Here is a 26,134-nt window from a genome sequence, read left to right on the forward strand (position 1 = left end):
TCTGAACTTCTAGCTGCAAAAACAAGGAAACAGCTTATCCAGCTTCCCTGATGAAGAAGCCAGACCCAACCGAAGGGATCAAATCCTGTCCCTTCGTAACCTGCAGTTGAGAAGCATCCAGAGATGATCCAGAAGCAGGTGACTGGAACCACCAGGACCATTCTGTCAAAGAATTAATTTCAACGTTCAACATCAAAGGCCTGAAAAGACCAAACTAGAGTCAAGGTTCTAGACACCCTCTCACTATTCCTTTAGCAACCACAGAAATCACTTTTAAAAATAACTGAAAGGATTTCCCTGGCAGTCCAGTGGTTAAGACTCCGCGCTTCCAATGCAGGGGGCATGGGTTCGATCCCTGGTGGGGGAACTAAGATCCCACATTCCGCACGGCCAAAAAGTAATCCAAAAAAAATTTGTTTTAATAAGTAAAAATAATTGAAAGTTTCAATAAAGTACTAACACCACCTAGTCACCAGCAAAACGAAATCATCCATCTGCCCCCCCCCCCCCCCCCCCTGCTTTAACTGCTATTTGTTGCCTTTCCTTAAACTGTCAGTCACTCCCAAAGTGGAGTGAGTACAAGAAGGGGACAAAAGGGCAAGAGTAGACTATCCCCAGTAGTGGAAGCTGCCTTGGATCTTCAGCCCAAGGTCCATGAGCCAGGGAAGAGGCCTTCTAGTCACAAGAGAAGGAAAGGGAAGTCAAAACAGCTTCACGAGGCACAGTGGCTTGGAGTCCATCTGTACACACACGTTACACTAGTGCCTCCCTCACAAACCCACTGAACACTTCTCTGGCCTACAAATCAACAAGGGCACCAGAACCCAGCCGGATTGGTCCCACCCACAAGGCCAAAGCAGCAGCCCTCCTTGACATCACTCAATAACTATGAATCCACAAGAAACAACACGCATAGACTAAGTCATCAGCTTTCACTTGGCACTCTTCTAACTGCTTATTTATAAGGTTATTAAAAATCTGTGGCCAGTAATCAGCGTCACTCTTAGAACACTCTCTTATAGTTAAGTAACAGCTGTAACCTAAGAAGCCCAAGGAGAATGCTTTGGGCCTGCACTGGCCAATAAGGTAGCTATGAGCCACATGTGGTGTTCTGAGCCCTTGAAATGTGGCCAGTGCAATTGAGACAGGCTGTAAAGATCAAACACACACTGGATTACAAAGACCTAGTACAATGTTCAAATGTAAAACATCTCACTGATAATTATTTGTAATGATCGCATGTCAGAATGCTAATATTTTAGATATATTGGGTAATGTGTTATTTGAATTAATCTAACCTGTTTCTTGTTACTCTTTTCAATGTGGCTACCAGAAAACTTGAAGTTCTATATGTGCCTCACATTTCTGGTTTACATTCTATTTCTACTGAACATCAGTGCTTTGGACTAAAATCAACTAAAAGAACATTTCTCCAGGATGACTTAACAGTGTGGAATCATTGCAGATCTCCCAAAGTTTATGAACACCACAAGGTAATTTATGTAGAATACACTGTTCTCCTCTTAGCCCACCAAGCCCATGTGGCTCTACTTTCCCCACATCAGTCGTGTCCCCCAGACCTCCACACCTTTATCAAGAAGGGTCACCACTTCAAATACTTTCAGGGTTAGAGACATCATGTAAATGAGCCATGGGAGTCAGTAACAGGGTGTGCTCAGGACTTTGGCAACCTGGAAAGAATCTAAAATCCTTCATATTAAAAAGAATAATAATAAAAATCAAAACCCTGTTCAGGCCAAACAAATCAGTTCTGAGGCAGGGCTGGACCAGCTGGCTGTGAGCTGGGTCCAAACCTCAACTCAGGCTATTTAACCTCTCCAAGCCGCACTGTCCTCTGTAACACTTCACATGGCTGCTGCAAAAATGAAAGAAAATGCTTAGAAGAGCACTGGCGCTCACACTCTAAAAACGGTAGTTTTGTTTTTGCTATTAACAGTTGTGTGTTTCACCAAAAAAAATCTAACTCCTATGAACTTTTAAAACATACTTCAGGGCTTCCCTGGTGGCGCAGTGATTGAGAGTCTGCCTGCCGATGCAGGGGACACGGGTTCATGCCCTGGTCTGGGAAGATCCCACATGCCGCGGAGGGGCTGGGCCCGTGAGCCATGGCTGCTGAGCCGGCGCGTCCGGAGCCTGTGCTCCGCAATGGGAGAGGCCACAGCAGTTAGAGGCCCGCGTACGGCAAAAAAAAAAAAAAAAAAAACATACTTCAGAACCTATTTCACTCTATCAAGCCCATAGACAAGAACCGTAACAATCACAACTGTCTTTCATCCACTGCCATTTATCCCATTTATCCCAAACACCCTTCCAGGTACTTGGCAAAACATCACCTCATGAAATCCGCTCAAATACCGTGACCAAAGTATTAGCCCCATTGCATACGAGGCAGTGAATTCGGAGAGGTTAACTGACTTGCCCCAAGTAGAAGTTAAGTGGCAGAGCCAGGATGCGCCCCAAATCTACGCAACCCAAAGTCAGTGCTCCCTCACACCGGACACCAGTTGAACAGCAGTCCCATGGAACCCACTGCATCTTCTCCTGGAGAGCACAAGGCCAACCCAGTGCTGGCTGCCAGGCCTCGGCAATGACACCTCTTTACCCTGTTTCTCACTGAGACTGCTTCCTGTGTACACCTGTGCCTGGACACCAACAGTTACAGGGAAGGCTCCTTATTCTCCAGGACTTATGCACTCACAGTGACAGTGCCCACAGGGTGCTTGAGGCTGCCACAACAATGGGGATGGTGACCCTGTCACTTCCACGCTCCCAAGGCACCTGTGACCATGAGGCACACACAAATCAAAGAATGAAAAAGACCAAATGTGATCTTTGAGCAGGCTTTTGTGTCCTGATTTCCCAGAAGTATGATCTGGGTCACAAGAGCTTCTGGATTAAAGTGAGGCCATTTCCTCCAGGCTTTAGGACTTGGCTTTTAAAAGGAAAGTAAAAGGGTTCAATCCCGAAGTCACAGGAATCACAGAGCATCCTTGATTTTAAATCTGGAATTAATCAAGAGAATCATCCAAAAGCAAACAAACAAATAAAACTATAAGAATTAGTGAGAAAATGTCTAAAAGTCTAAAATTTGTTCTGATCTACAGAGACCTCTCCCAAGTACCTTCAGGATATTTAATCCTGAAGACGTTTCAAATCATCGACCTATTAAGAACAGAAAAGCAATAGGCTTTGCATACCAGTTCCACTCTCAACTTGATACTCTAGTGGCCCAGGATTTCAGCAGAGAGACTGCGGAATCTTTTTTTAAATTATCATTTAGAAGGGAAATCTATCTTTTGTCAGAGCCAAAATTCAGGAGACATTCTCCGAATCCCACAGAACCCTGACAGCGTTCCAAAGACTTTCAACAGGGTTCCATCGTATGGGCAGGTTTCCAAACAGACATGGGTTTCTAACAGAAATAGATGTAACAGCACTCAAAAATGCCGGGTCCCTCTCTCTTCCATCGTCACCTCCAGGCTCGCAGTGCCCACCAGCTCCAAAGTGCTCACACGTGTCATGAAGACTGCTTTGGTATGCACACAAGGCAGGTCTTCCCACAAGAACACAGACAAGCCTCCCTGGTCAGGGCAGCAAGCACCTTTCCCCCAAGGTGGCTCCTGTCTTGGACACAAGAGGTGCCTACCTGCTGCATCAATTCGGCTGCTTCATCATCCCCGTTCCCCACACCAGGATTCTTCCGCACCACGCCCGGGCCAGCCTTAGGGGTTGCAGTAGTTCTGTGTGTTGCAATGGGCCTCTGTGGAGCTGAGAGGAGCAGAGTTGTTTTTTTTTTTTTTTAAGAGGAGAAATTTCAAGACAAAAAAGAACCCACCAGACAACAAAAGGAGGCTGTGACCAACTGCCCTCCACAGCTATGCAGTGAGGAGACCCAACAGAGAGAGCCCAGCATGCAAGACTGCACCCCATGTTTGCCCAAAGTGGTTTTTCATCCTGGCAGCACATTTAAGTACCAATTTTAGCCACGATCTTTCGTGCTGGGAATAAGTCCTTTGGCGTGGCCTTTTTTCCGCTGGGGTGGACAGGACTATCATCTGAAAGAGGCAAAGTCATCCTGGTACATACAGATGATCTACCTTAACCCAGCTCCAACCACATCCACAGACAGGGCAGCTTTATGGAGCAAAGGAAAACTTCAGGCCAGGAGCTCACAATCCCAGCTGTTGTGGGGTGCCCACAATTCCCCATCTGGAAAGTAAGGTGCCTCCTAACTCAGAACCTCAGGCTCCTTGGATTGGGAAGATGAGAGGGTAGAGCCTGCTTTGACCACTAATGACTTCAAAACCCCGTCCTGCTTCCCTTTTAAAAGGTGTTTAGAAGGGTTAGGAGAGAAAAGCAGCACACTGACCAGTACTTAAAGATTTCTCTCAGTATGAATGGCCAAAACAGACAAAGACGAGGAAAAAGCGACAAGGAGCCAATCTATCTACAAGTTAAAATAATTAAGAATAATCAAGAATGGGCTACCTCAAGGTAAATTTATCATTCATGATTTTATTCATTCAGCAAGTATTTTGTAAAGCTTGTACATTATGCCAGGCTTAAAAATATCTCATTTTCCTGACATCCCAAACTGTTCAATAACCATCAGGCCTTTCACCCACAGTAACAGGCATTTCCGCTGGAGGATCTCTAGCATATGTTTAACCTGAAGACTAAATACTTAATGCAAGTCTCCACATGCCTGTTAGCAGCATCTGAAACATGAAATGCACAGGGTTATCTATGCAGTTCCCCATTCTAAGAAGCTAAAGAATAAAAGTATTCAATATTTGGAGAAATCTGAACCCTCATATACTCTGCTGATGGGAAAATAAAATGATTCAGTCACTTTGGAAAACCGTCAGGTAGTTCTGTCAAAGGTTAAACACAGAGTTACCATATGACCCAACAATTCTGCTCCAAGAGTATATATTCTTGGAGACAACCCTCAGAATGGGAGAAAATATTTGCAAATGAAGCAACCGACAAAGGATTAATCTCCAAAATTTACAAGCAGCTCATGCAGCTCAGTATCAAAAAAACAAACAACCCAATCCAAAAATGGGCAGAAGACCTAAATAGACATTTCTCCAAAGAAGAGCTACAGATTGACAACAAACAAATGAAAGAATGCTCAACATCATTAGAGAAATGCAAATCAAAACTACAATGAGGTATCACCTCACATCAGTCAGAATGGCCATCATCAGAATATCTACAAACAATAAATGCTGGAGAGGGTGTGGAGAAAAGGGAATCTTGCACTGTTGCTGCGAGTGTAAAATGATACAGCCACTATGGAGAACAGTATGGAGGTTCCTTAAAAAACTAAAAACAGAACTACCATATGACCCAGCAATCCCACTACTGGGCATATACGCTGAGAAAACCATAATTTAAAAAGAGTCATGGGGCTTCCCTGGTGGCACAGTGGTTGAGAGACCGCCTGCCAATGCATGGGACACAGGTTTGTGCCCCGGTCCAGGAAGATCCCACATGCCATGGAGCGGCTAGGCCCGTGAGCCATGGCCGCTGAGCCTGCACGTCCGGAGCCTGTGCTCCACAACGGGAGAGTCCACAACAGCGAGAGGCCCACGTACCGCAAAAAAAAAAAAAAAAAGAGTCATGTACCACAATGTTCACTGCAGCTCTATTTACAATAGCCAGGACATGGAAGCAACCTAAGTGTCCACTGACAGATGAATGGATAAAGAAGATGTGGCACAAATATACAGTGGAATATTACTCAGCCATAAAAAGAAACGATATTGAGTTATTTGTAGTGAGGTGGATGGACTTAAGAGTCTGTCCTACAGAGTGAAATAAGTCAGAAAGAGAAAAACAAATACTGTATGCTAACACATATATATGGAATCTAAAGAAAAAAAAAATGGTTCTGAAGAACCTAGGGGCAGGACAGGAAAAAACACACAGACGTAGAGAATGGACTTGAAGACAGGGGGAGGGGGAACGATAAGCTGGGACGAAGTGGGACAGTGGCATGGACTTATACCTACTACCAAATGTGAAATAGATAGCTAGTGGGATGCAACCGCATAGCACAGGGAGATCAGCTCGGTGCTTTGTGACCACCTAGAGGGGTGGGATAGGAAGGGTGGGAGGGAGACACAAAAGGGAGGAAATATGGGGATATATCTATATTTATAGCTGATTCACTTTGTTATAAAGCAGAAACACACCACTGTAAAGCAATTATACTCCAATAAAGACGTTAAAAAAATTTTTTTAAAAAAAAGAGTATATACTCTTGGGATATATACCCCAAGAGAAAACATACGCCCACACAGAAACTTGTATATGAATGGTCATAGCAGCATTGTTCCTAAGAGCTAAAAACTGAAAAGAACTCAAATCACCATCAACTGATGAATAAATAAAATGTGCTACAACCATACAATAGAATGTTATTTAGCCATAAAAAGGAATGGAGTACTGATATATGATACAATATGGATGAACCTTGAAAACATTATGCTAAATGAAAGAAGCCAGACACAAAAGACTATGTATTCTATAATCCCACTCAGAAATGTTCAGAATAAGTAAATCCATAGACAGAGAGTGGATTAGTAGTTGCTTAGGATTGGCAGGGAAGGAGGAGAGTTGGGGGAAAATGGGAAGTGACTGCTATTAAGCACACATGAGGTTTCTTCTGGGGGGTAATGAAAATGTTCTAAAACTGATTATGGCAATAGTAGAACACACCTATGAATGTACTAAAAACCATTCAATTGTATACTTTAAATGGGTGAATTGTATGGTAAGTGAATCAGAGCTCAATAAAGCTATCAAAATTACAAAGTACTCAATGTCCCTCTCTACCTACCAGATGGATCAGCCTCTCTCAAGGTACTACACGACTTTAAGTAACGTTCTTGCCACCTTCTGAGGAGGAGTTAGCATCTGCAGAACATCCACCCTGCCCCAAAGTATATGTTCTGTGAGTGTACTACTGCAAACAATTTGGGGAAACCTACCAGGACAAGACTTTTAAAGAAAGTGTCTAAAAACAGCCTCCCCCTGACTCCTAGATTCTGCTGGCAGCACAGAACTTAGCACTCTAGGGACGGCAGGGAAGCCGTGAGTAAGCGCAGGAAGCTGGTCTGCAGACAGAACAATGACACAGAGCCAAGAGCAGTCCCCAAGAGACCTAGAAAGCTCCTTCAGTTCCTGGGAGTTCAGGTATGGTTGTAACTTCCCATCCGAGGGCTCTAAGATGAAATGCCCTTGTGTTCAAACTAACTCTCTTTTATGTGAGCTAACCTGAGGGACGTCTATTCCAACTAAAGTGTGTTGGCCAAATCGATACAGTAACTCATTCAGGCCTCAAGAACAGCCCTCTAGGGGCAAGTACTGAAATTCCCCTTTTACAGAGGAGGAAACAGCAGGGTAGAGGTGAAGTGATTACACAGGCCTCCAGAGATCTAAGAACAAACACAGGGCCCTGATGCCACAATCCATGCCTCGGCCATGTGGCTGGGCTTATGCTCTTTAAGCTCCCTAAGCCTACGGCTACCCAAACCCTTCTGACTGACTACTATAAGAATGAATGTATTTGGAAATGGTATTTTTTGTGTGGGGGTTTCTGGGGTTTGTTTGGTTTGTTTGTTCGTTTGTTTTACCTGCACTGCTAGAGCTGAGAGGTTTCTTCGGTTTGTTCAGAGCTGGAGCAACAAGGGAGGGGGCCACCGCAGTTTCTTGACCTTGTCTGGCAGCTACAGGGTCATAGTCTTTTCCATCATAGTTTGCATCAAAAAACTTCTTGAACCACTGAACGAATTCAAAATTGTCCTGAAACTTTCCTTTTACTAATTTGTCCACAGGAATTATCTGCAGAGAAACAAAAGACTATTTAGCCCAAAGCAAGAAGAAGCTTCTGTCAAGCATCAAACATGTCCATCAAATCAGTATAAAGTTCTGCCAAAGGAGAAAAAAATATTTTAGAGGCAAGAACTAAGTGCTAAGTAAGCCCCTGGAAGTTTGTAGAGCAGGTTTCATTCAATTTGCCTTCCACAGAGAACTTAACAGCAGCCAGTCCCCCTCCAAGTCCATCAAAAGAAATCAGAAATGCAAAAGAAACAAGTATCATACATTAAGTCACATATACACATCCAAACACATCCTAAGATATGTCATTCCACTGTAAAGAGTAAAGCTCCCATGGAACTTGCACAGCCACGGTGCCTGTCACAAGGTATGAAATCCAGAGCACAAACTAACCACAGGCATCCACGATGAACTGTGCTAAAAAAAATTCTGTATTAAAAATAGGTCAACGTACAGAATCAGTCCTGGGATAGACTTCTACAAAATGGTATGTTTTTCAAGTAATTCCAGTCCTATTAAACATACTTCAAAGGACCTGTAAGTTTTTTATTGTACAAGAATACTGTGTTACCAGGTATTACTTCAAATGGTGGGACTGCTGGCCAGAGCTTAATTATCTTTTAACTCTTCAAGGATTCCAGTTACAATCTGAACTATACCCACCCATCTGAGCAAATAATTTTTTAAAAATTTCTCTGTGTGATACTGAAACATTTACAAATAAAATGTTATGTCTGTAACTCACTTCAAAATAATCCACGAGTACAGGGGGAGGGGTAGAGGTATACATGAAACAAAATTGGCCCTGAGTTGATAATCACTGAGGTACATGGGAGATCACTGCACTATTCTAACTTATATACTTCAAAAATTTTCCTTATTCAAAAAAATAAATTCCATAAAAAGAAAAATTACTGCATATAATAAGCTACACCTAGTTTAAACTATGCCTGATAACTAAATGATATTCTTCCAACACAAATGTGTATTTTATATATTGTACAGAGACAAAACTAAAATAAAAATAAGACTGATTTCAAAGTAAATAAAAACCAGATACAGCAGTAAGATAATCAGGGGACGATTACAAGCTTTAGTAAAAAAAATGCCCCCCCCCAAATGGCTTAAAGGATAAGCCCTTCTAATGGGGGGAAACTACTTAATTTTGCAATAATCTGTTATCTACCAAAACAAAGCTATTTACCCTAATGAAGCCTGGTGGTCTGTGTTTCTGGTAGCTTCAAATAACCTTGGGAGCAAAAGGGAACATTCCAGCACCTGCCAGCCATCTTCTTTGTACTTTACTATAAAAATCAAGTAGTTCTAGGGCTTCCCTGGTGGCGCAGTGGTTGGGAGTCCGCCTGCCGATGCAGGGGACGCGGGTTCGTGCCCCGGTCCGGGGGGATCCCACATGCCGCGGAGCGGCTGGGCCCGTGAGCCATGGCCGCTGGGCCTGCGCGTCCGGAGCCTGTGCTCCGCAACGGGAGAGGCCACAGCGGTGAGAGGCCCGCGTACAGCAAAAAAAAAAAAAAAAAAAAAAAAATCAAGTAGTTCTAGAATCTTCTCTATTAGAGCTACTTATTCTACCATATGGTATGCTTTACAGAAGTAAATTCAGAGATTAAACGAGTTAGACCTCAGACTAATAGAGAGTAAACAGTAATAAAATTTTTTAAAAAAATCATGGGTAGAGATTTACAGATTGATCTTTCAGACAGTTACCAATTTCATAATGAAGAAAGAAGACCATAAGGGAACCGGGGGTAGGAGAGCAGAGGGAAACTTTGCTCCCAGTAAATTCTGTTAACTGGAGAAAAGATAACCATATAAATTGGGAAAAGAAAAACAAAAATGTCCAAAGTCATGGCCCAGAATCTGTATCCTTAGTAATTACCACTAGTTAAGAAACACCCTAAATGAAAGAATAAAGTTTACTTACTTTGTCAACACCCATCCTCTTAAAACCTGCTTGTAGTATTTTGAAGTTCTGGATGTATTCGTGTTCTAGCTTAGCTTGGAATTTCACTTTCTTCAAGGCAATGGAGCCAGGGAACAGCATGTCCATAAACTGACAATAGGCAGCCCCTGAATGAGTAACAGAAGAAAATACACACTAGGTCATTAAATGCAGTAGCTATTAAAGCAGCAGAGTGAAAATTTACCCAAACCTGCTTAACCCACTAAATTTTAAAAGTTGTGAAGTGGACCTACAAAACCCCAAAGCTTCATTACCACTTGACTTCAAAATTGATAATAGGACTGTGGTTTTACCTGGTAAGTTCTACAACACACTTGCAACCTGGAACCCCATGATGAAAAGAGGAATGTTCCCATGAAATTTTAAAACTATTCTTTATAAGAAAACCAGCATGATAATAAAATGACAACTACAAAGAAAAATGAATGTCAGCGGGAGGAGGGATTTCCCCTGTATTTCGAAGATCCATCCTCTGACACAGGTTTAAAAAAAAAGTTTTTTCTAAGATGTTTGCCTCCCTGAGCTTTTTACATCTCTAAATAAACTTACCTATTATTTTATAAACAAAGGTGAATAGAAGACATTTTTGTGTTCCTCCACTTAAATTTTTTCAATTTTAAAGGCCACTATAAGAAATTAATGCATATATTTCATCTCATTTGCTCCCCGATTTTTCCTCCACTTGCCCATTTTTATCCATCACCATCCCCAAAAGTGTTTTCTTGGCACTTAATATTTCCAGGAATGTTACTTCTCTAATGCCTACCAAAATACACTCTCCTAATACAGGGCAGGCTTCATGTACACTTACTGCCCTTTCAGGAAAGGAGGCAAGAAATCCAGCGACTAAGCAATAGGTGTTCTGCAGAACGAGGCCATCTTAATATGCATATTCAACTTATTTTACATCAGGCCAAATTTGTTCTCTGCCAGATCTGGCATAAACAGTGTCATTATCATTATTTTTGGAAAGATACAAAGAAAGCAGAAGCATTTCAATGACCAGAGTGACATGCTTAGTAGAAAAGAGCACCAGAAAGTGAAAGCCTGATTCTTGAGGTGGCTATTTACTCATCCAACAGAAATATACTGTGGGAATTACGTACCAGGCAATGAATTAGCAATATTTATGCTTCTTAAAATGGAGGCACTGGGCTTCCCTGGTGGCGCAGTGGTTGGGAGTCCGCCTGCCAATGCAGGGGACATGGGTTCGATCCCTGGTCCAGAAAGATCCCACATGCCGCAAGAGCAACTAAGCCCATGCGCCACAACTACTGAGCCTGCACTCTAGAGCCCACGAGCCACAATTACTGAAGCCCAGGCACCACAACTACTGAAGCCCGCGCACCTAGAGCCCGTGCTCCGCAACAAGAGAAGCCACCGCAGTGAGAAGCCCGCGCACCGCAACGAAGAGTAGCCCCTGCTAGCCGCAACTAGCTAAAGCCTGCTCAGAGCAACGAAGACTCTACGCAGCCAAAAATGAATAAGTAAAATAAATAAATAAATTTTAAAAAAATAAAGGAGATTTAAAAGTCATAATTTACCAATTGCAATATACAGATCTGGTTCGGATCCTGATGCATACAAATCAACTTACACACACACAGAAGATAATCTATTAAGCATCTATACCCACAGCACTGCTTTACACATGAAAGATATTCTTTCTGAACCAGCAAAATAATGTGCATTTACTAAATTCTCAGGCCATTCGTGGGACTTTCCATTCAAAACGGCAGTCATCTGCTTCTCAGAAAAAACCTGCTTGAAGAATGTTGTTTTTATTTTAGTGATAGAAGAATCCTTATAGCCATTATAAATGTAAAAACTGAGGACCAAAAACTGTGGCCAAAGACTACAGAGGCAAGAGACCAAGCTTAGAACCAGACCCCAGGTATCCTGACTTCTGGTCCATTGCTCTTTTCCATGTCATTATCCACCATATTAGGACACCCTACCCTGGAATAAAGAAGCATTTCCCGAATCAGGGAAGAAAGAGGTATACCATGCTGCTACACTCTGACTGAAAAAGATTTAACAAAGAAAAATGCTGAGACCCCACTAAAAATAGACAAATCAACTGGACAATTCACACAAAAAAATGTAAACAGCTGATAAACACATCGGGAGCCAACCTAAGGAAATGAATTTTTAAGAAAATATAGCCTGGCAGTCCAGTGGTTAGGACCCTGCACTTTCACTGCCAAGGGCCTGGGTTCAATCCCTGGTCAGGGAACTAAGATCCCACAAGCCACCAGTGCAGCAAAAAAAAAAAAAAAGTGAATTTAATAAAGTAATACCAATTTTTAAAAAATACAGCAAAGATTTACACATGAAACTTGTGTAACTTTATTTACAAGAGTAAAAAATGGAAGCAACCTATATGTCCAAAAATAGGAGCAATCAATTATGTAATTTGCACACCTTCACCTAAGAGAATATTATGCAAGCATTCAAAGCACATTTTTTTTCAATTGTGGGGGAAAAAGCTCAAGATTTAATATTACAAGAAAAAGCAAGATACAAAAACATATCTATAAAATGTCTTCATATATGTAAAAATATCCACCTTAATATATATGCATAGGAAAAAAAAGACTAGAAGAAAACATAATGTGGAGACTTCCCTGGTGGTCCAATGGTAAAGAATCCACCTTCCAATGCAGGGGACGTGGGTTCAATCCCTGCTCAGGGAACTAAGATCCCACATGCCACGGGGCAACTAAGCCCATTAGCCACAACTACTAAGCTTGCGTGCCTCAACGAGAGAGCCCGTGTGCCACAACTAAAGAGAGAAAACCCACATGCCACAACTAGAGAGACGCCCACGCAATGCAAGGAAAGATGCCGCATGTCTCAACGAAGATCCTGCGTGCCACAACTAAGACCTGATGCAGCCAAAAATAAATAAATTAAATAAATAAATATTAAAAAATAAAAAACACAATGTATTACATTAAACCATACAAAGTTATTGCTTTTAGATCAAAAATGATTGAACAGTGGCCATCTCTGGGGACTGGTACTGAATACATTCTATTTTTAAAATATTAATTATGTACTACAATGAATATTATTTTATAATCAAACACAAAAAAAGAAGGTAAATGTTTTTTACAAAGAAGTCTGTCAGCTGCTTTTTTACAAAAGGGCTCAAAACTCCTGGCCTGTAGATGTCTCAGCTTGTTTCAGAAGAGGTTAAAAGGGGCTTTCCTTCCAGTCTCTGCCTTAATAACAAAGGCTGGCAACATAAGCAGGGTAAGAAGGGGACCCCTCAGGTCTTCCTTGGTGGTGCAGTGCTTGGGAATCCACCTGCCAATGCAGGGGACGTGGGTTCAATCCCTGGTCCGGGAAGATCCCACATGCCTCGGAGCAACTAAGCCCATGCACCACAACTACTGAGCCTATGCTCTAGAGCCCGTGAGCCACAACTACTGAAGCCCGCATGCCACAACTACTGAAGCCTGCACGCCTAGAGCCTGTACTCCGCAATAAGAGAAGCCACTGCAATGAGAAGCTCATCCACCTCAACGAAAAGTAGCCCCCGCTCGCCACAACTAGAGAAAGCCCACATACAGCAACAACGACCCAATGCAGCCAAAAATAAATAAATTAAAAAAAAAAAAAAAAAAGAAGAGGACCCCTCTTACATGGCTGCTGTCCCAATGATCTGGGGCAGGAGAACAGGTCTATGTAAAATCTGTGGCTGGAAAATGCAGACAGACTTAGTGTTGGACCAGCTGTGTCATGGCACCAACCACCAAGTCTCCGCTGACTGCAGCCCTATTCTGCCAGGATCTGTGCTACAAGCACAGAACACACAAGGGCACAATGCAGCCCCTTCTCCAAAAGCTTGCAATATCTCAAGTGCACTGGCTCTCAACCCTTTTGGGTCAAGGGTCCCTTGGAGAATTAGATGAAAGCTGAAGTCAATATTCTACACAGGATAGATGCCTTTCAGGACTTCCCTGGCGGTCCAGAGGTTAGGACTCTGCACTTCCAGTGCAGGGGGCATGGGTTCGATCCCTGGTCAGGGAATTAAGATCCCACATGCTCCGTCACGGCCAAAAAAAAAAAAAAAAAAAGGATAAATGCCTTCCTATCAGAAAACTCTAGATTAAGAGTCCTCAAAGTTTTACACAAAGGAAACACTCTATTAAATGTAAAAGTGTTCAGGCTTTTGGAAGTAGGTGAGGCTTAAGTCATCTTAAAGGATGAATAAAATTTGGAAATAGAAGGCTGTGAGGAGTCATTAATGCAGACATTAAAAGTCGACCTCGGGCTTCCCTGGTGGCGCAGTGGTTGGGAGTCTGCCTGCCATTGCAGGGGACGCGGGTTCGTGCTCCGGTCCAGGAGGATCCCACATGCCGCGGAGCGGCTGGGCCCGTGAGCCATGGACACTGAGCCTGCGTGTCCGGAGCCTGTGCTCCGCAACAGGAGAGGCCACAGCAGTGAGAGGCCCGCGTACAGCAAAAAAAAAAAAAAAAAAGTCGGCCTCGAGACATTTTAACAAGTGAAACATAATCCTATTTTAATTTTAAAAGCAAGAAACAAAACCATACAACATTGTGTGCTTGTATTTGTTACTTACTGCAACAGTCTGTAATAGCAATAGACTGGAAACAAACTAAATGTCCATTAATAGGGGACTGATCCAAGGAAATTATGGCACTACACAGCCATAAAAGAAAGGAAAGTGGCACCTGCTACATGCATATGGAACACTCTCCAGAGTGTTCAGTGCAATTAAACACTACCACTTGTGTAAAAGGGGGGAAGAGAACACACACACAAAACACAGACAGATGGATGTTTCTGCTTGTATACACTCTCTCTGGAGGCCACCCAGCTGATAACACTGGTTACTTCAGGGTTGGGGAACTGGGTGGCTAGTAGATGGGCTTACTTTTCACAGGGAGACTTTTTGCTGTTTATCTTTTTGTTCCTTTTGAATTGTAAACCATTTGAGACTTTCAGTTATTCAAAAAGTATGTCAATTATGTTTTAAAATTATAGAAAATACTGAACGTACAGCTAAAATGAGTAACCTTGGGCAAGCTGTTTAACTTCTCTGTCTCAGTTTCTCCATCTATAAAATGGTGATGACAGTCCTTACCTCCCCCCCACCCCCCACACCGAGGTTATATAGGTAAAGCACTTTAGAAAGTGCCTGGCCTATAGTAAGAGTTCAATAAATTAAACCATAATTAGGGGGAAAAAATGCAGCTAAAAGATAACAATAACTATCACTTGTGACAATACAGCAGATTATGGTTTTCTTCTTAATGTTTCTATGAAGAAGACCTCATTACTTATAATCAGAAGAAAATAAGTTTCTTGTCTCTTGCTTTAATTAACACCAAGAGGTACTTGAAGAATTAGGCAAAATAATTTAAAGAGGTACTTCCTTGAGCAGAGAAGTGACAATAAAAAATGGTCTCTTTGAAAGGCTGCAGACTATCTGATACAGTAAAAGAAGAGTGGGGGAGGGGAGCCTGCAGGGAACGTTAGGAGGCCACTATGGCAGCAGCCTGCAAACTGAGAAGGGGTTACAGCAAAAGACCCTGCAGGAGACACAGAGAATTTTGTGAGTTAGCCTAGAAAGATGATTCTCAGGCCTGCGACACTAGAAGAAGGGTGGAATTATGGCCCAAAACGGAGTGTCTGGAAAAGGGAGCCCAACTTGAGCAGAAAACAAAATGGGTGAGGCCTGGTCAGGCTCTTGGTCTCACTCTCAGAGCAGCTCTGGGAGCAAGACTGACAAGCTATTTTATATCAACTTGAGGGCTGGCAGGGCCCCACAATGAGCTAAGAAAAAAGGAAACCTAGCTTTTGCCTGGGAGCATCCAAACAGCTCTTCTACTCTGTACAGCACAGAACTGTGAAGGAGGTCAGGATGGAGGGGAGAAGGCAAGGAAGGGGGATCCAAGAACATTCAGTGAGGGCCACCTGACGTGTTCAGAGCACCACGCTGAGCCCTTGGAAAAGCGCAGAGGGGCCTGATCGTGAACTGGAATCGAAGGAAGAGAGGAATGGAAAGCAAATGGCACCCCCACCCCCATCCCTTCTTTTGGGCCACACTGCCTGGCTTGCAGGATCTCAGCTCCCCAACCAGGGATTGAACCCAGGCCACGGCAGTGAAAGCCTAAAATCCTAACCACTAGGCCACCAAGGAACTCCCTTTTTTTTTCAGCATCCCCCTTCTGACACAAGCGATCCCATCAGAATCTTTCTCTGTGATCGGGGTTTTTCCCTTGATGACTATCTTTTCAAAATACTTGACTAACTCTCCAAAACAGAGAGACTACGGAATGTAATGAATCCTGAAACAAGCGGCCACTCTATCACTGAAAGTCATCCTCACCTTATCTCACTACAAGGCTAAGCAATGGCTCACTTCACTGTTGGAGGCAGGGAGCCCACAATGCTGATAAAACCCAGCCATTTCACAGGCAGCCAGCACATGAGTAGTGTACGACCTCAGAGCTTTGCCCTCTCAAGGGAAAAACCTATTCCTACCTTTCAAAGCTTGGGCTTGGTAGAGAATTCTGATCTGCATGACCCCCTGCTCATCAGAAGTAAGATCAGGAGGGACCAGGCTCCAGTGTTAAACGTCACTCGGATTCTCCTCGGGCCTCAGTAAACACGAGAATCTGAGGAGCCTCACTTTCTCTCTGACTCCAATCCCCAGGCAGCAGACCTTTTTCAGGGACACGGTGTCTGCGGCTCATCCTGTTTGGTCTCATACTGGAAGCTGAGACCCCATTTCCTACACGTCAATGTGAAACACAACACAACCTTCTACATACTCTGAGAAAAGTTCCACACGGCTTTCAAGAGGTGAACTAGCTGTGAACAGAAGTTTGTTTATAAATCACGTGCATAAGTATTCTGCACTGGGACTTCCCTGGTGGTTAAGAATCCACCTGCCAATACAGGGGACACGGGTTCGAGCCCTGGTCTGGGAAGAACCCACATGCCACAGAGCAACTAAGCCTGTGCACCACAACTACTGAGCCTGTGCTCTAGAGCCCATGAGCCACAACTACTGAGCCCACGTGCCACAACTACTGAAGCCCGCAAGCCTAGAGCCCGTGCTCCACAACAAGAGAAGCCACTACAATGAGAAGCCCACTCAACGCAATGAAGAGTAGCTCCCACTCGCTGCAACAAGAAAGGCTGAGCGCAGCAATGAAAACCCGACGCAGCCAAAAATAAATAAATAAATAAATTTTCAAAGAAAAAAAAAGAAGTATTCTGTACGTTCTACTGGGGAAAAGCCCTTTATCTAGGATAAGAAAAATGGCAGGCAGCAGGCAAAGTTGAAACTCTTCACAGATTTTTAATGAGACAATATCACTATAAATGATAATATGTAATTTACATTTGTTCAACTCTCCTCCAAATGCTTCTTTTAAAAGACACAGCATGTATACAGCAGAAAGAGTATAGGCTGTGTGGTCAGAAAGATCCTGGGTTCAAAATCAGGCTCTATAACGTCTAAGCTGTGCCCCGCGCAGTCTCCTCCTGTGTAAAACGAGAATGTGTCCTGCCCCTTGAGAGATCGAGGTTCACCTCAAGGGTCTGGTGCAGAATCAGTATCTGAGAGCTTTTTTTTTTTTTTTTTTTTTTTTTTTTTTTTTTTTTGTGGTATGCGGGCCTCTCACTGTTGTGGCCTCTCCCGTGTGGAGCACAGGCTCCGGACACGCAGGCTCAGCGTCCATGTCTCACGGGCCCAGCCGCTCAGCGGCATGTGGGATCTTCCCGGACCGGGGCACGAACCCACGTCCCCTGCATCGGCAGGCGGACTCTCAACCACTGCGCCACCAGGGAAGCCCTGAGAGCTATTTTTACAGGTGAGCCTCACAACAGCGCAAAAGGTGAACCAGATCCTACTACCCCAGTTTATAGATGAGGAACCAGAACATTATGGGACTTGGGACTTCCCTGGTGGTCCAGTGGTTAAGACTCCGTGCTTCCAATGCAGGGGGTGTGGGTTTAATCTCTGGTTGGGGAATTAAGATCCCACATGCTGCACGGAGGAGCCAAGAAATAAAAATAAATAAGTAAGAATAAAATAATTTTTTTTTTAAAGTTATGGGGCTCGTCCAAAGTCACATGGCTCAGTGCAGACTGAAGTCTCTTCATGCCAAGTCCTGACTACTCATGACAGCTCCCTGTCTGAATGAGACAAATCTGGAGCCAGATCAGCACATATACAACTTATCTACATGTGAAAAGAGATCTCATTTTTGAATTAACTAAGTGAAATACATCTTGGAGTATATTTATAATAGAAAGAGGTAATTTTTAGGGAGAAACTGCTGGTGAAAAAGCTGGCTCCAAAGAAAACTAAGATGACCTCATCCCCCCCATTAATCACCAGGCAAACAAGTGCTTTAAAAGCCTCCAACAAATGGGGATGTGGCAGTGAAACTGAGGAAATTAACAGAAAGCAGGGGGAAAGCAGCACGGATCTAAGACTAACAGCCAGTGCCTAAGACTAACAAAGCAACTGATGTTTAATAAGCATGACTCCTGGGCAACCCTGTCTCACTGTACAACTTCACATCTAGCCTCTCTGACCATCTATAAAACTGAGATTAAATCTCACAGGGGAGGGATTTCCCTGGTGGTCCAGTGGCTAAGACTCCACGCTCCCAATGCAGGGGTCCCAGGTTCGAGCCCTGGTCAGGGAACGAAATCCCACATGCCACAACTAAGAGTTCGCATGCCACAACTAAAGATTCCTGGGCACTTCCCCGGTGGTCCAGTGGTTAAGAATCCGCCTTCCAGGGACTTCTCTGGTGGTGTAATGGTTAAGATTCCACCTGCCAGGGCTTCCCTGGTGGTGCAGTGGTTGAGAGTCCGCCTGCCGATGCAGGGGACACGGGTTCGTGCTCCGGTCCAGGAAGATCCTACATGTCACGGAGCGGCTAGGCCCGTGAGCCATGGCCGCTGAGCCTGCGTGTCCGGAGCCTGTGCTCTGCAACGGGAGAGGCCACAACAGTGAGAGGCCTGCATACCACAAGGAAAAAAAAAAAAAAAAAACTTATGTAAGAGAGAAAAAAAAAAAGAATCCACCTGCCAATGACACAGGTTCGACCTCTGGTCCAGGAAGATCTCACATGCTGCAGAGCAACTAAGCCCGTGTGCCACAACTACTGAGACCGCATGCCACAACTACTGAAGCCTGTGCGCCTAGAGCCTGTGCTCTGCAACAAGAGAAGCCACCAAAATAAGAAGCCCGCGCACCGCAACAAAGAGTAGCACCGGCTAGACGCAACTAGTGAAAGCACACATGCAGCAGTGAAGACCCAACGCAGCCAAAAAAATCAAAAAGAATCCACCTTCCAATGCAGGGGACACGGGTTCGATCCCTGGTCAGGGAACTAAGATCCCACATGCCGCTGGGCAACTAAGCCCATGCGCTGCAACTAGAGAAGCCTGTGTGTCGCAAAGAGCCCACGTGCTGCAACTAAGACTCGACGCAGCTAAATAAATAAATGTAAATAAATTTAAGAAAAAACCAAAACAGAAACAACAAAAAAACGAGGTATGCCTGTACACTTCTACAATCATCTGAAAGTTTACAAAACTTAATTAAAAAATGCTGCATGCTGCAACTAAGACCCAACTCAGCCAAAACTAAATAAATATTTATTTTATAAAAAAAGAAAAAAGAAAGAAAAGTTGGAAATAACCTAAATGTCCAAAAATTGGGAAGATATTAAACAACTCCACCATATCTACAGAAAGAAATAGTATACAGCCATTAAACGTAATTATTTCCAAGACAGTGAAAGAAACTAGAGAATATCCACAATTTAATGTTAAGTGAAAAAAAGCTGGAATATATACAAATATATATATGCACAGAAAACACCCAATCAGTGGCTTTCTCAAAATGAAACCACCGGCATTTTTTATTTTCTTCTCTCTAGTTTTCTAAAGGTTATACAATTAGTATAGACAGAAACAGAACATGTTTTTGTTCTTGTTTTAAATCATTACCTCTCTGCCAGATTCTTAGTAAACAGTAGGTCAATAAAGTTGTGGCTGAAATGGCAAACTTGCCTGAGTTTGGGCTTGTGCTACTTGGGAATAAGAAACGCCACTGAGGGCTTCCCTGGTGGCACAGTGGTTAAGAACCTGCCTGCCAATGCAGGGGACATGGGTTCAAGCCCTGGTCCGGGAAGATCCCACATGCAGTGGAGCAACTAAGCCCATGCACCACAACTACTGAGCCTGTGCTCTAGAGCCCGTGAGCCACAACTACTGAGCCCACATGCCACAATTACTGAAGCCTGCACGCCTAGACCCCGTGCTCTGCAACAACAGAAGCCACTGCAATGAGAAGCCCACGCACCACAACAAAGAGTAGCCCCCACTCGCCACAACTAGAGAAAAGCCCACACGCAGCAACAAAGACCCAATGCAACCAAAAATAAATAATAAATAAATAAAAAAAGAAACACCACTGATAAACTAATATAGAACTAGAACAATTATAATTATTGTCCTTAAATAAGTCACTTCAAATTGGATGCACAACAGTGCAGATGGAGAAGCTGGGACTAAGTTGCAGGCCTCAGAATGGAGCCTCTACAGCAGGAGACGGTAGACACACAGGCCAGAACAGAGCACGCTCTTTTTAAGCACAGTTCCTCTCAGAAGTGGAATCAGGGCAGAGCTGAAAGAAACCGGGCAGCCCCAACGCAGAACCTGAACCTGCACCTTTTGCAATCAGATACGGGCCTGTGCATCCCTGAAGGACCCGCAGACTTTCCTGGAAAAGGGGCCTACTGATTTCTCTTACCTGAGCACAACTGTTCAATCTTTGTCAGATTCAACTGCAGAGACTCATTGATCCAGGCCAGCATGTCATGTCGACTGAGGTTATCACTGGTGACCGACGTTGAGTACACATTCACTGCCATCTTCTACACATGTGAGGAAAAGAGAAGGACTCGTGTTATTGGGCAGCAAGAAGGAGCAAGCATTTCCTGGAGTCACCAGGGCAGACCTGTGGGGACACTCAATTTATAAGCCTCACCTTCTTCCCCAACAGGCCAAACCAGAGACACTAGGATTCCAGCCACAAGCCTGGATTTCCATGAATAAACATGACCTGAAATGAAATACCCAACACCAGCCAGCCTAAAATTCAGGCCCCGTTTTAATGTGATTGGCATAAAATTTTAAGCTACAAAAGACACTAAGTAAAGGAATGATTGTTTTATGAAGGGAGGCTGATGCACAAGCAAAAATGTTCTCTGCTTAGAAAACGTCAATCCAAGTTTGTCCACTAACATATCAAAATGTTTACACCAGTTTTCTTCAGATGGTGGGCTTTTGTATTAATTTCTCTTTAGTTTCCACTATAAAGTTTTCCAAATTTTCTTTAAAGACTATGTCCACTTTTATAATCAAAAAAGTAAATTACCTTTTCAATAACCTAAGTACTACAAGGTGTTGGCAATGACCTCACAGTGAAGAGACCTTAGTACCAATTCTCTGCTGAGCCTCCTGAAGACAGGGCATCTGAGGGCCTACTAAGCACCAGGAGCTTAGCAGACACTTGTCACTTAACCCAACAACTCACTGCAAGGCTCACTTTATTCTCCTCATTTTACAGATAAGGAAAAAGGTGCAGCACAGAAGCCCTAGGAAGTGGCAGCCAAGTCTGCCCGGCCCCATCATCCACATTCTTTCCCCGCCCCTAGAAAATCTGCCCCTCACCTTTCTGCCAGGCTTTCCAATTCAAAACAACAAGCACAGAGAAACACATTAACTGAAAATGTTTACCAAGCACTGTTCTAGGGGAAACAGATATGCAGGAAAGACAAGTTGCCTGTCCACAGGAAGCTCACTTTCTAGTATAAGTCTGACACTGACCACATACACAAATGTCATTTCAGGCAACCATTTACATAATGAAGGTGGAGGGGAATGTGGTCAGGGAAAGCCTCTCGGAGTTGATGTTTGAGCTTAAGAATGAGAAGGAGGCAGCCCCGCGAAGATGTGGAAGAAGGGTGCCTACAGGCCAGTGAGTAGAGGGATAGCAGGAACAGAAGTGGGAGAAGAAGTGAAGAAGCCAGATCCTGTTAGGACTGCAGGCTGTGCTGAGGAGTTTAGATTTTATTCTTTAACTGTTAAGGAATCCATTGTGGGGATTTAAGTGGGGTAGAATCACACTCTCGTTTAAGTTTGAAAAAATTACCCTGGGACTTCCCTGGCAGACCAGTGGTTATGACGCCATGCTTCCACTGCCAAGGGTACGGGTTCGATCCCTGGTCAGGGAACTAAGATCCCGCTGGCACGGTGTGGCTAAAAAAAAAAAGAAAAGAAAAGAAAAAGAAAAAAAAAGAAAAAGATCACCCTGACAGCTGGTGGAGAACAGACAGTGGGAAGGGAAGACTCAAGCAATATGAGATAAGGGGAGGTGTATCCAGATCTAAATGAAATCCCTGGGCAATTACCATGAGGACACATGACTATAAAATATTAAATTTCAAGATGATCTTGACATTTAAATTTTCCTCATTTCATGTGACATCAATATGACCAACAGGAGGAAAAAAACTCAGAGCAAATTTGGAACCACCATGGGCCGCCATGCTCTCTTGTGGCCCTTCATTCCTTCACCTAGCAACTAGCTAGACTTCCACGTGTCTCCTGCACGCCTCACGAGTCACACAGCTACAGAATGTGAGAGCCAGAAGATGAAGATCTCCCATCCAATCCCCTTTTTATGAACAGAGGTGACTGCGGTCTAGAGAGATAAATGACTTGGCAGGTCTGTGCCCTCACATCCCACATTCCCCGCAGCACTCGGCACACTGACTTGCACACAACGGGCTCAGTAAATGCTACCTGTTTTCAGGCTGGCAGGAGAGAGAAAAATGTGTCTGTGTAAACTCTTTTCAGAAAGCAAACTATCAACACTATTACTTAAACTCAAATGAGAAAACCACGTTATACAAGGAGCCAATACAATTTAGTTCCTAACTCCACTGGGAAATTAATCCCACAGCACTTCATTCAAACCTCTGCAACTGTCATTACCTCTTCATTTCTGAATCACTCCCGGATGAGATGTGGACCAGTAGGCAATTTGCTCCATTGAGTATCTGAAGCCTGGGTTTGAACGTGAGGCTGTCACTCATTAGTTGTATAACCTTGGGCAAGTTACTTAACTTCAATACACCTCAGTTATCTTGTGAGTTAATGCTACCTATCTGAAAAGGGTGAGGTGAGGTTTAAATGAGATAATGCACAAAAAATTATTTCGTATTAAATAAACAAGCGCCAGGGCGGGGAGGGACCTTGTCTCACTCATCCTCCTATCTCCAGCGCCAAAAACAGTGCCTGAGACTTGCCACCACCATCTCTCATCTCCATCCACCACAACAGCCATCAAATTAGTCTCTAACTCAAACTGTTTTTACACAGCAGTGAGGGAGAATCTTCTGGATCAAAAATCAGACCAAGGGTCTCCTCTGTTTAAAATCCCAAATGAATGAATAAATGAAATGCATACTGTGCGCAAAATGCTATTATCAGGTACCAAGGTGAGACACATCCAAATAAAAACCACCACGGTCCCAGGCTGAGCACTTGTAATCTATTTTGGTGACATTCATATATACATACATCGGGTAATGTGTGTGTCACGCTGCCATAAAGTGTAAGCAGCTGGTTAAGCCACGTGTGTCTCCTGACCACACCCCAGCTCAGAAAACATTAATGGTCTTTCATCATCATATAATTCAAAACTCTTTCATTAGCAGTACATTAATACCTGGCCCCATGTGCTCTGCAAACTCTGCAGCCACTAACCCCACTGGGGTTAGGCACCCTGTAGATGTGCAGTAAACATCCACTAACTCAACTACTTAATTGGCTCTTCCAGGCAATCAAAACAGAGCCCAATTCTCAGAGCCTCAGCTACAGCTCGTGATAGCTCACTCTTCCTCTACAAGGATCCCACTGCTTGGCCTCAATGGAAGACCCCATACCATCACGCAAACCTCACCCCCTTAAAAGGCTCCTTGATCCATGTTTCAAGTGCCTTGAAAAAAGCTCCCCCTTGCCTCTCCAGGTATCTCTTCTCCTTCAGCAGGTCTCCTAGCAGGCCCCCAAACCCACTTTGATTCATTGATGGCTGATGAGCACCTATTACTTTCAAGGCACCATACTGAGCCCTATGGAAAGAGGGGGAGGAAGGTGCCACCAGAAAAAAAGCAATGTGACCCTAAGTAAATACTTCACCTTTCCGGATCACAAAGAGCTCACCTGTAAAAGATGAACAATATCTTCACAAGGTGGTGGTGAGGATTAAATGAGAATCTGAGTGAAAGCACAGCATGTCCTAAGCTTCCTTATGTGCCAGAAACCACTACACACTTTGACACACCACCGCAAAGGGCACATTGGATAAAACATGCCGTCTAGATCTGATCCTCAGGGAGGCAGCATAATACAGAGGTTAAGGGCCTGGACTCAAGAATCACAGACGGGCTTCCCTGGTGGCGCAGTGGTTGAGAGTCCGCCTGCCGATGCAGGGGACAAAGGTTCGCGCCCCGGTCCGGGAAGATCCCACATGCCGCGGAGCGGCTGGGCCCGTGAGCCATGGCCGCTGAGCCTGCGCGTCCGGAGCCTGTGCTCCGCAACGGGAGAGGCCACAACAGTGAGAGGACCGCGTACCGCAAAAAAAAAAAAAAGAAAGTCACAGACGTGGATTCAGCCACTTGCTGGACACCATAAAGCAAATCATCTCTCAGAGCCTCAGTCCCCTAATTTGTAAACTGAAGATAATAACTCTTAGAGACAGTGTAATATTAAATGACATAATGCCACACAACACCTGGCACACAGCAAGTGCCCAATTAGCAAACAGCTATTATTACTACTCTTAGAGATACCCCATTACAGAGGTGGATGGCAGGGCCGGTGTACCTTCCTTCAAAGGGCCTCAGGAGTCTCATTCCCAAAATGGAGGAGAAGCCAAGCTCTGCCCTGCAGCACCCCAGGTCAGCTGTGAAGCAGGGACTGAAAAAGCACTGTTCATGTCACCCTGTTATATTATCTTCCCAGTGAGCATATAAAATTATCTTTTCCAAGTATTAGTTTTCTCATTTCCTGTCTTCCCACCATAATGTAGACTCCTAGAAAGCAAGTCTTTGCCCTCCTGCTCCTGGGTGTACAGCCAGCGCTTAGCACAGTGCCTAGCACCTAGTGGACGCTCAACAAATACCGATGAAGAAAGGAGGAAGTCCAGTGAGCTGGCCTGCTTTTTGCTTTTTTGCTATGTACCACGACGAGAGCTTTCCGCATGTACTATCTTTGTCCCCCGTTTTACGGATGAGAAAACTGAGGCCCAGAGAGATTAAAACACCTGCCCAAGATCGCACAGCAGGGAATTAAATACAGGTATGAATCCAAAACCCGAACTCTTAATCAGGCAGCACCGTCTCCTACAGTGGGGGTCCTCAGAGCTCCCAGCAGGACCCACTTCAACTACACACGCCCCCTACCCGGCACAGCCACCCCGGAACCTCCTGCCTCCGCCGTCCGGGATCCACGCCTCGGCCGCAGCCCATAAGCCCCCACGCCGCCGAGCAGCAGCCCCCACTTCCGGCCCGAGGCCCCGCCCCCCAGCAGAACGGAGAGCGCGCGCCCCCCAGCCTGGCCCGCGCGCTTCCCCCAGCTTGGCCCGCGCGCGCCGGGTCACGGCCCCGCCCTTCCCCCACCCGGCCCGAACGGCACCGCTGAGGGGAGCGGCCCGAGCACCGCTCGCAGAACCCGCCGGCTCTACCCGCCCCGAGGCCCGCCCGCCCGCCCCCGGCCGCCGCCCCGTGCCCGCTAGCCGGCTCACCGGCTCTCGGCTGGACCGCGTCCGCTGCCCGTACCCGGCTCCGGTTCCGTCTTCGTCTCGTTCAAACCGCCTGACCCCGCCCGCCCGCCCGCGCGATGACCTCACACGCACCCCCCCGTTACGCGCCGACGTAAAGGCTCGTCATCGCCCGCCGGCTCCTTTTATAGAGAGGGACTAAGCCGCGCACTGGGGGCGGAGCCCGACACTTGATCGACGGCTGGAGTGCCCAAGGGGCGGGGCGCCGGCTGCCGGGGCAATGCAGCCGCGTGGTCTGCCGCAACCAATGAGATCCCTCCTCGTGCCGGTGTGACTCCGCCTAGAAGGCGGGATCCAGTTACAAATTCTACACCCCCAGTAGCCAAAAAAATTGGTTTTACAATGAATTTCTACAAAAATGAGTTATT

The 26,134-nt window shown here is 44.8% G+C and overlaps 1 protein-coding gene across 4 annotated transcripts in view; it reads right to left on the minus strand.

Annotated features, from left to right (window-relative positions):
- MAPRE1 (microtubule associated protein RP/EB family member 1) overlaps positions 1 to 25,811 on the minus strand; it is a 35,649-nt gene extending 9,838 nt beyond the window's left edge. For all 4 annotated transcript variants that reach the window (XR_003427160.1, XR_003427161.1, XR_003427163.1 and 1 more), the window contains exons 1-5: positions 25,731 to 25,811; positions 20,670 to 20,793; positions 9,812 to 9,957; positions 7,668 to 7,875; positions 3,668 to 3,789 (exon numbers count right to left, since the gene is read on the minus strand). Coding sequence is in view for 1 of the 4 variants with exons in the window: in XM_027078603.1 (XP_026934404.1) it covers positions 3,668 to 3,789; positions 7,668 to 7,875; positions 9,812 to 9,957; positions 20,670 to 20,790 (597 nt within the window). In the remaining 3 variants the exon portion in view is untranslated. The remainder of the gene's footprint in view (positions 1 to 3,667; positions 3,790 to 7,667; positions 7,876 to 9,811; positions 9,958 to 20,669; positions 20,794 to 25,730) is intronic.
- Between the last annotated feature and the right edge of the window lie 323 nt (positions 25,812 to 26,134).

Source organism: Aethalodelphis obliquidens, unplaced genomic scaffold (genome assembly GCF_003676395.1).
Source record: "Aethalodelphis obliquidens isolate GAN/ISIS:26980383/991018 unplaced genomic scaffold, ASM367639v1 scaffold42, whole genome shotgun sequence".
Lineage (NCBI taxonomy): Eukaryota > Metazoa > Chordata > Mammalia > Artiodactyla > Delphinidae > Aethalodelphis > Aethalodelphis obliquidens.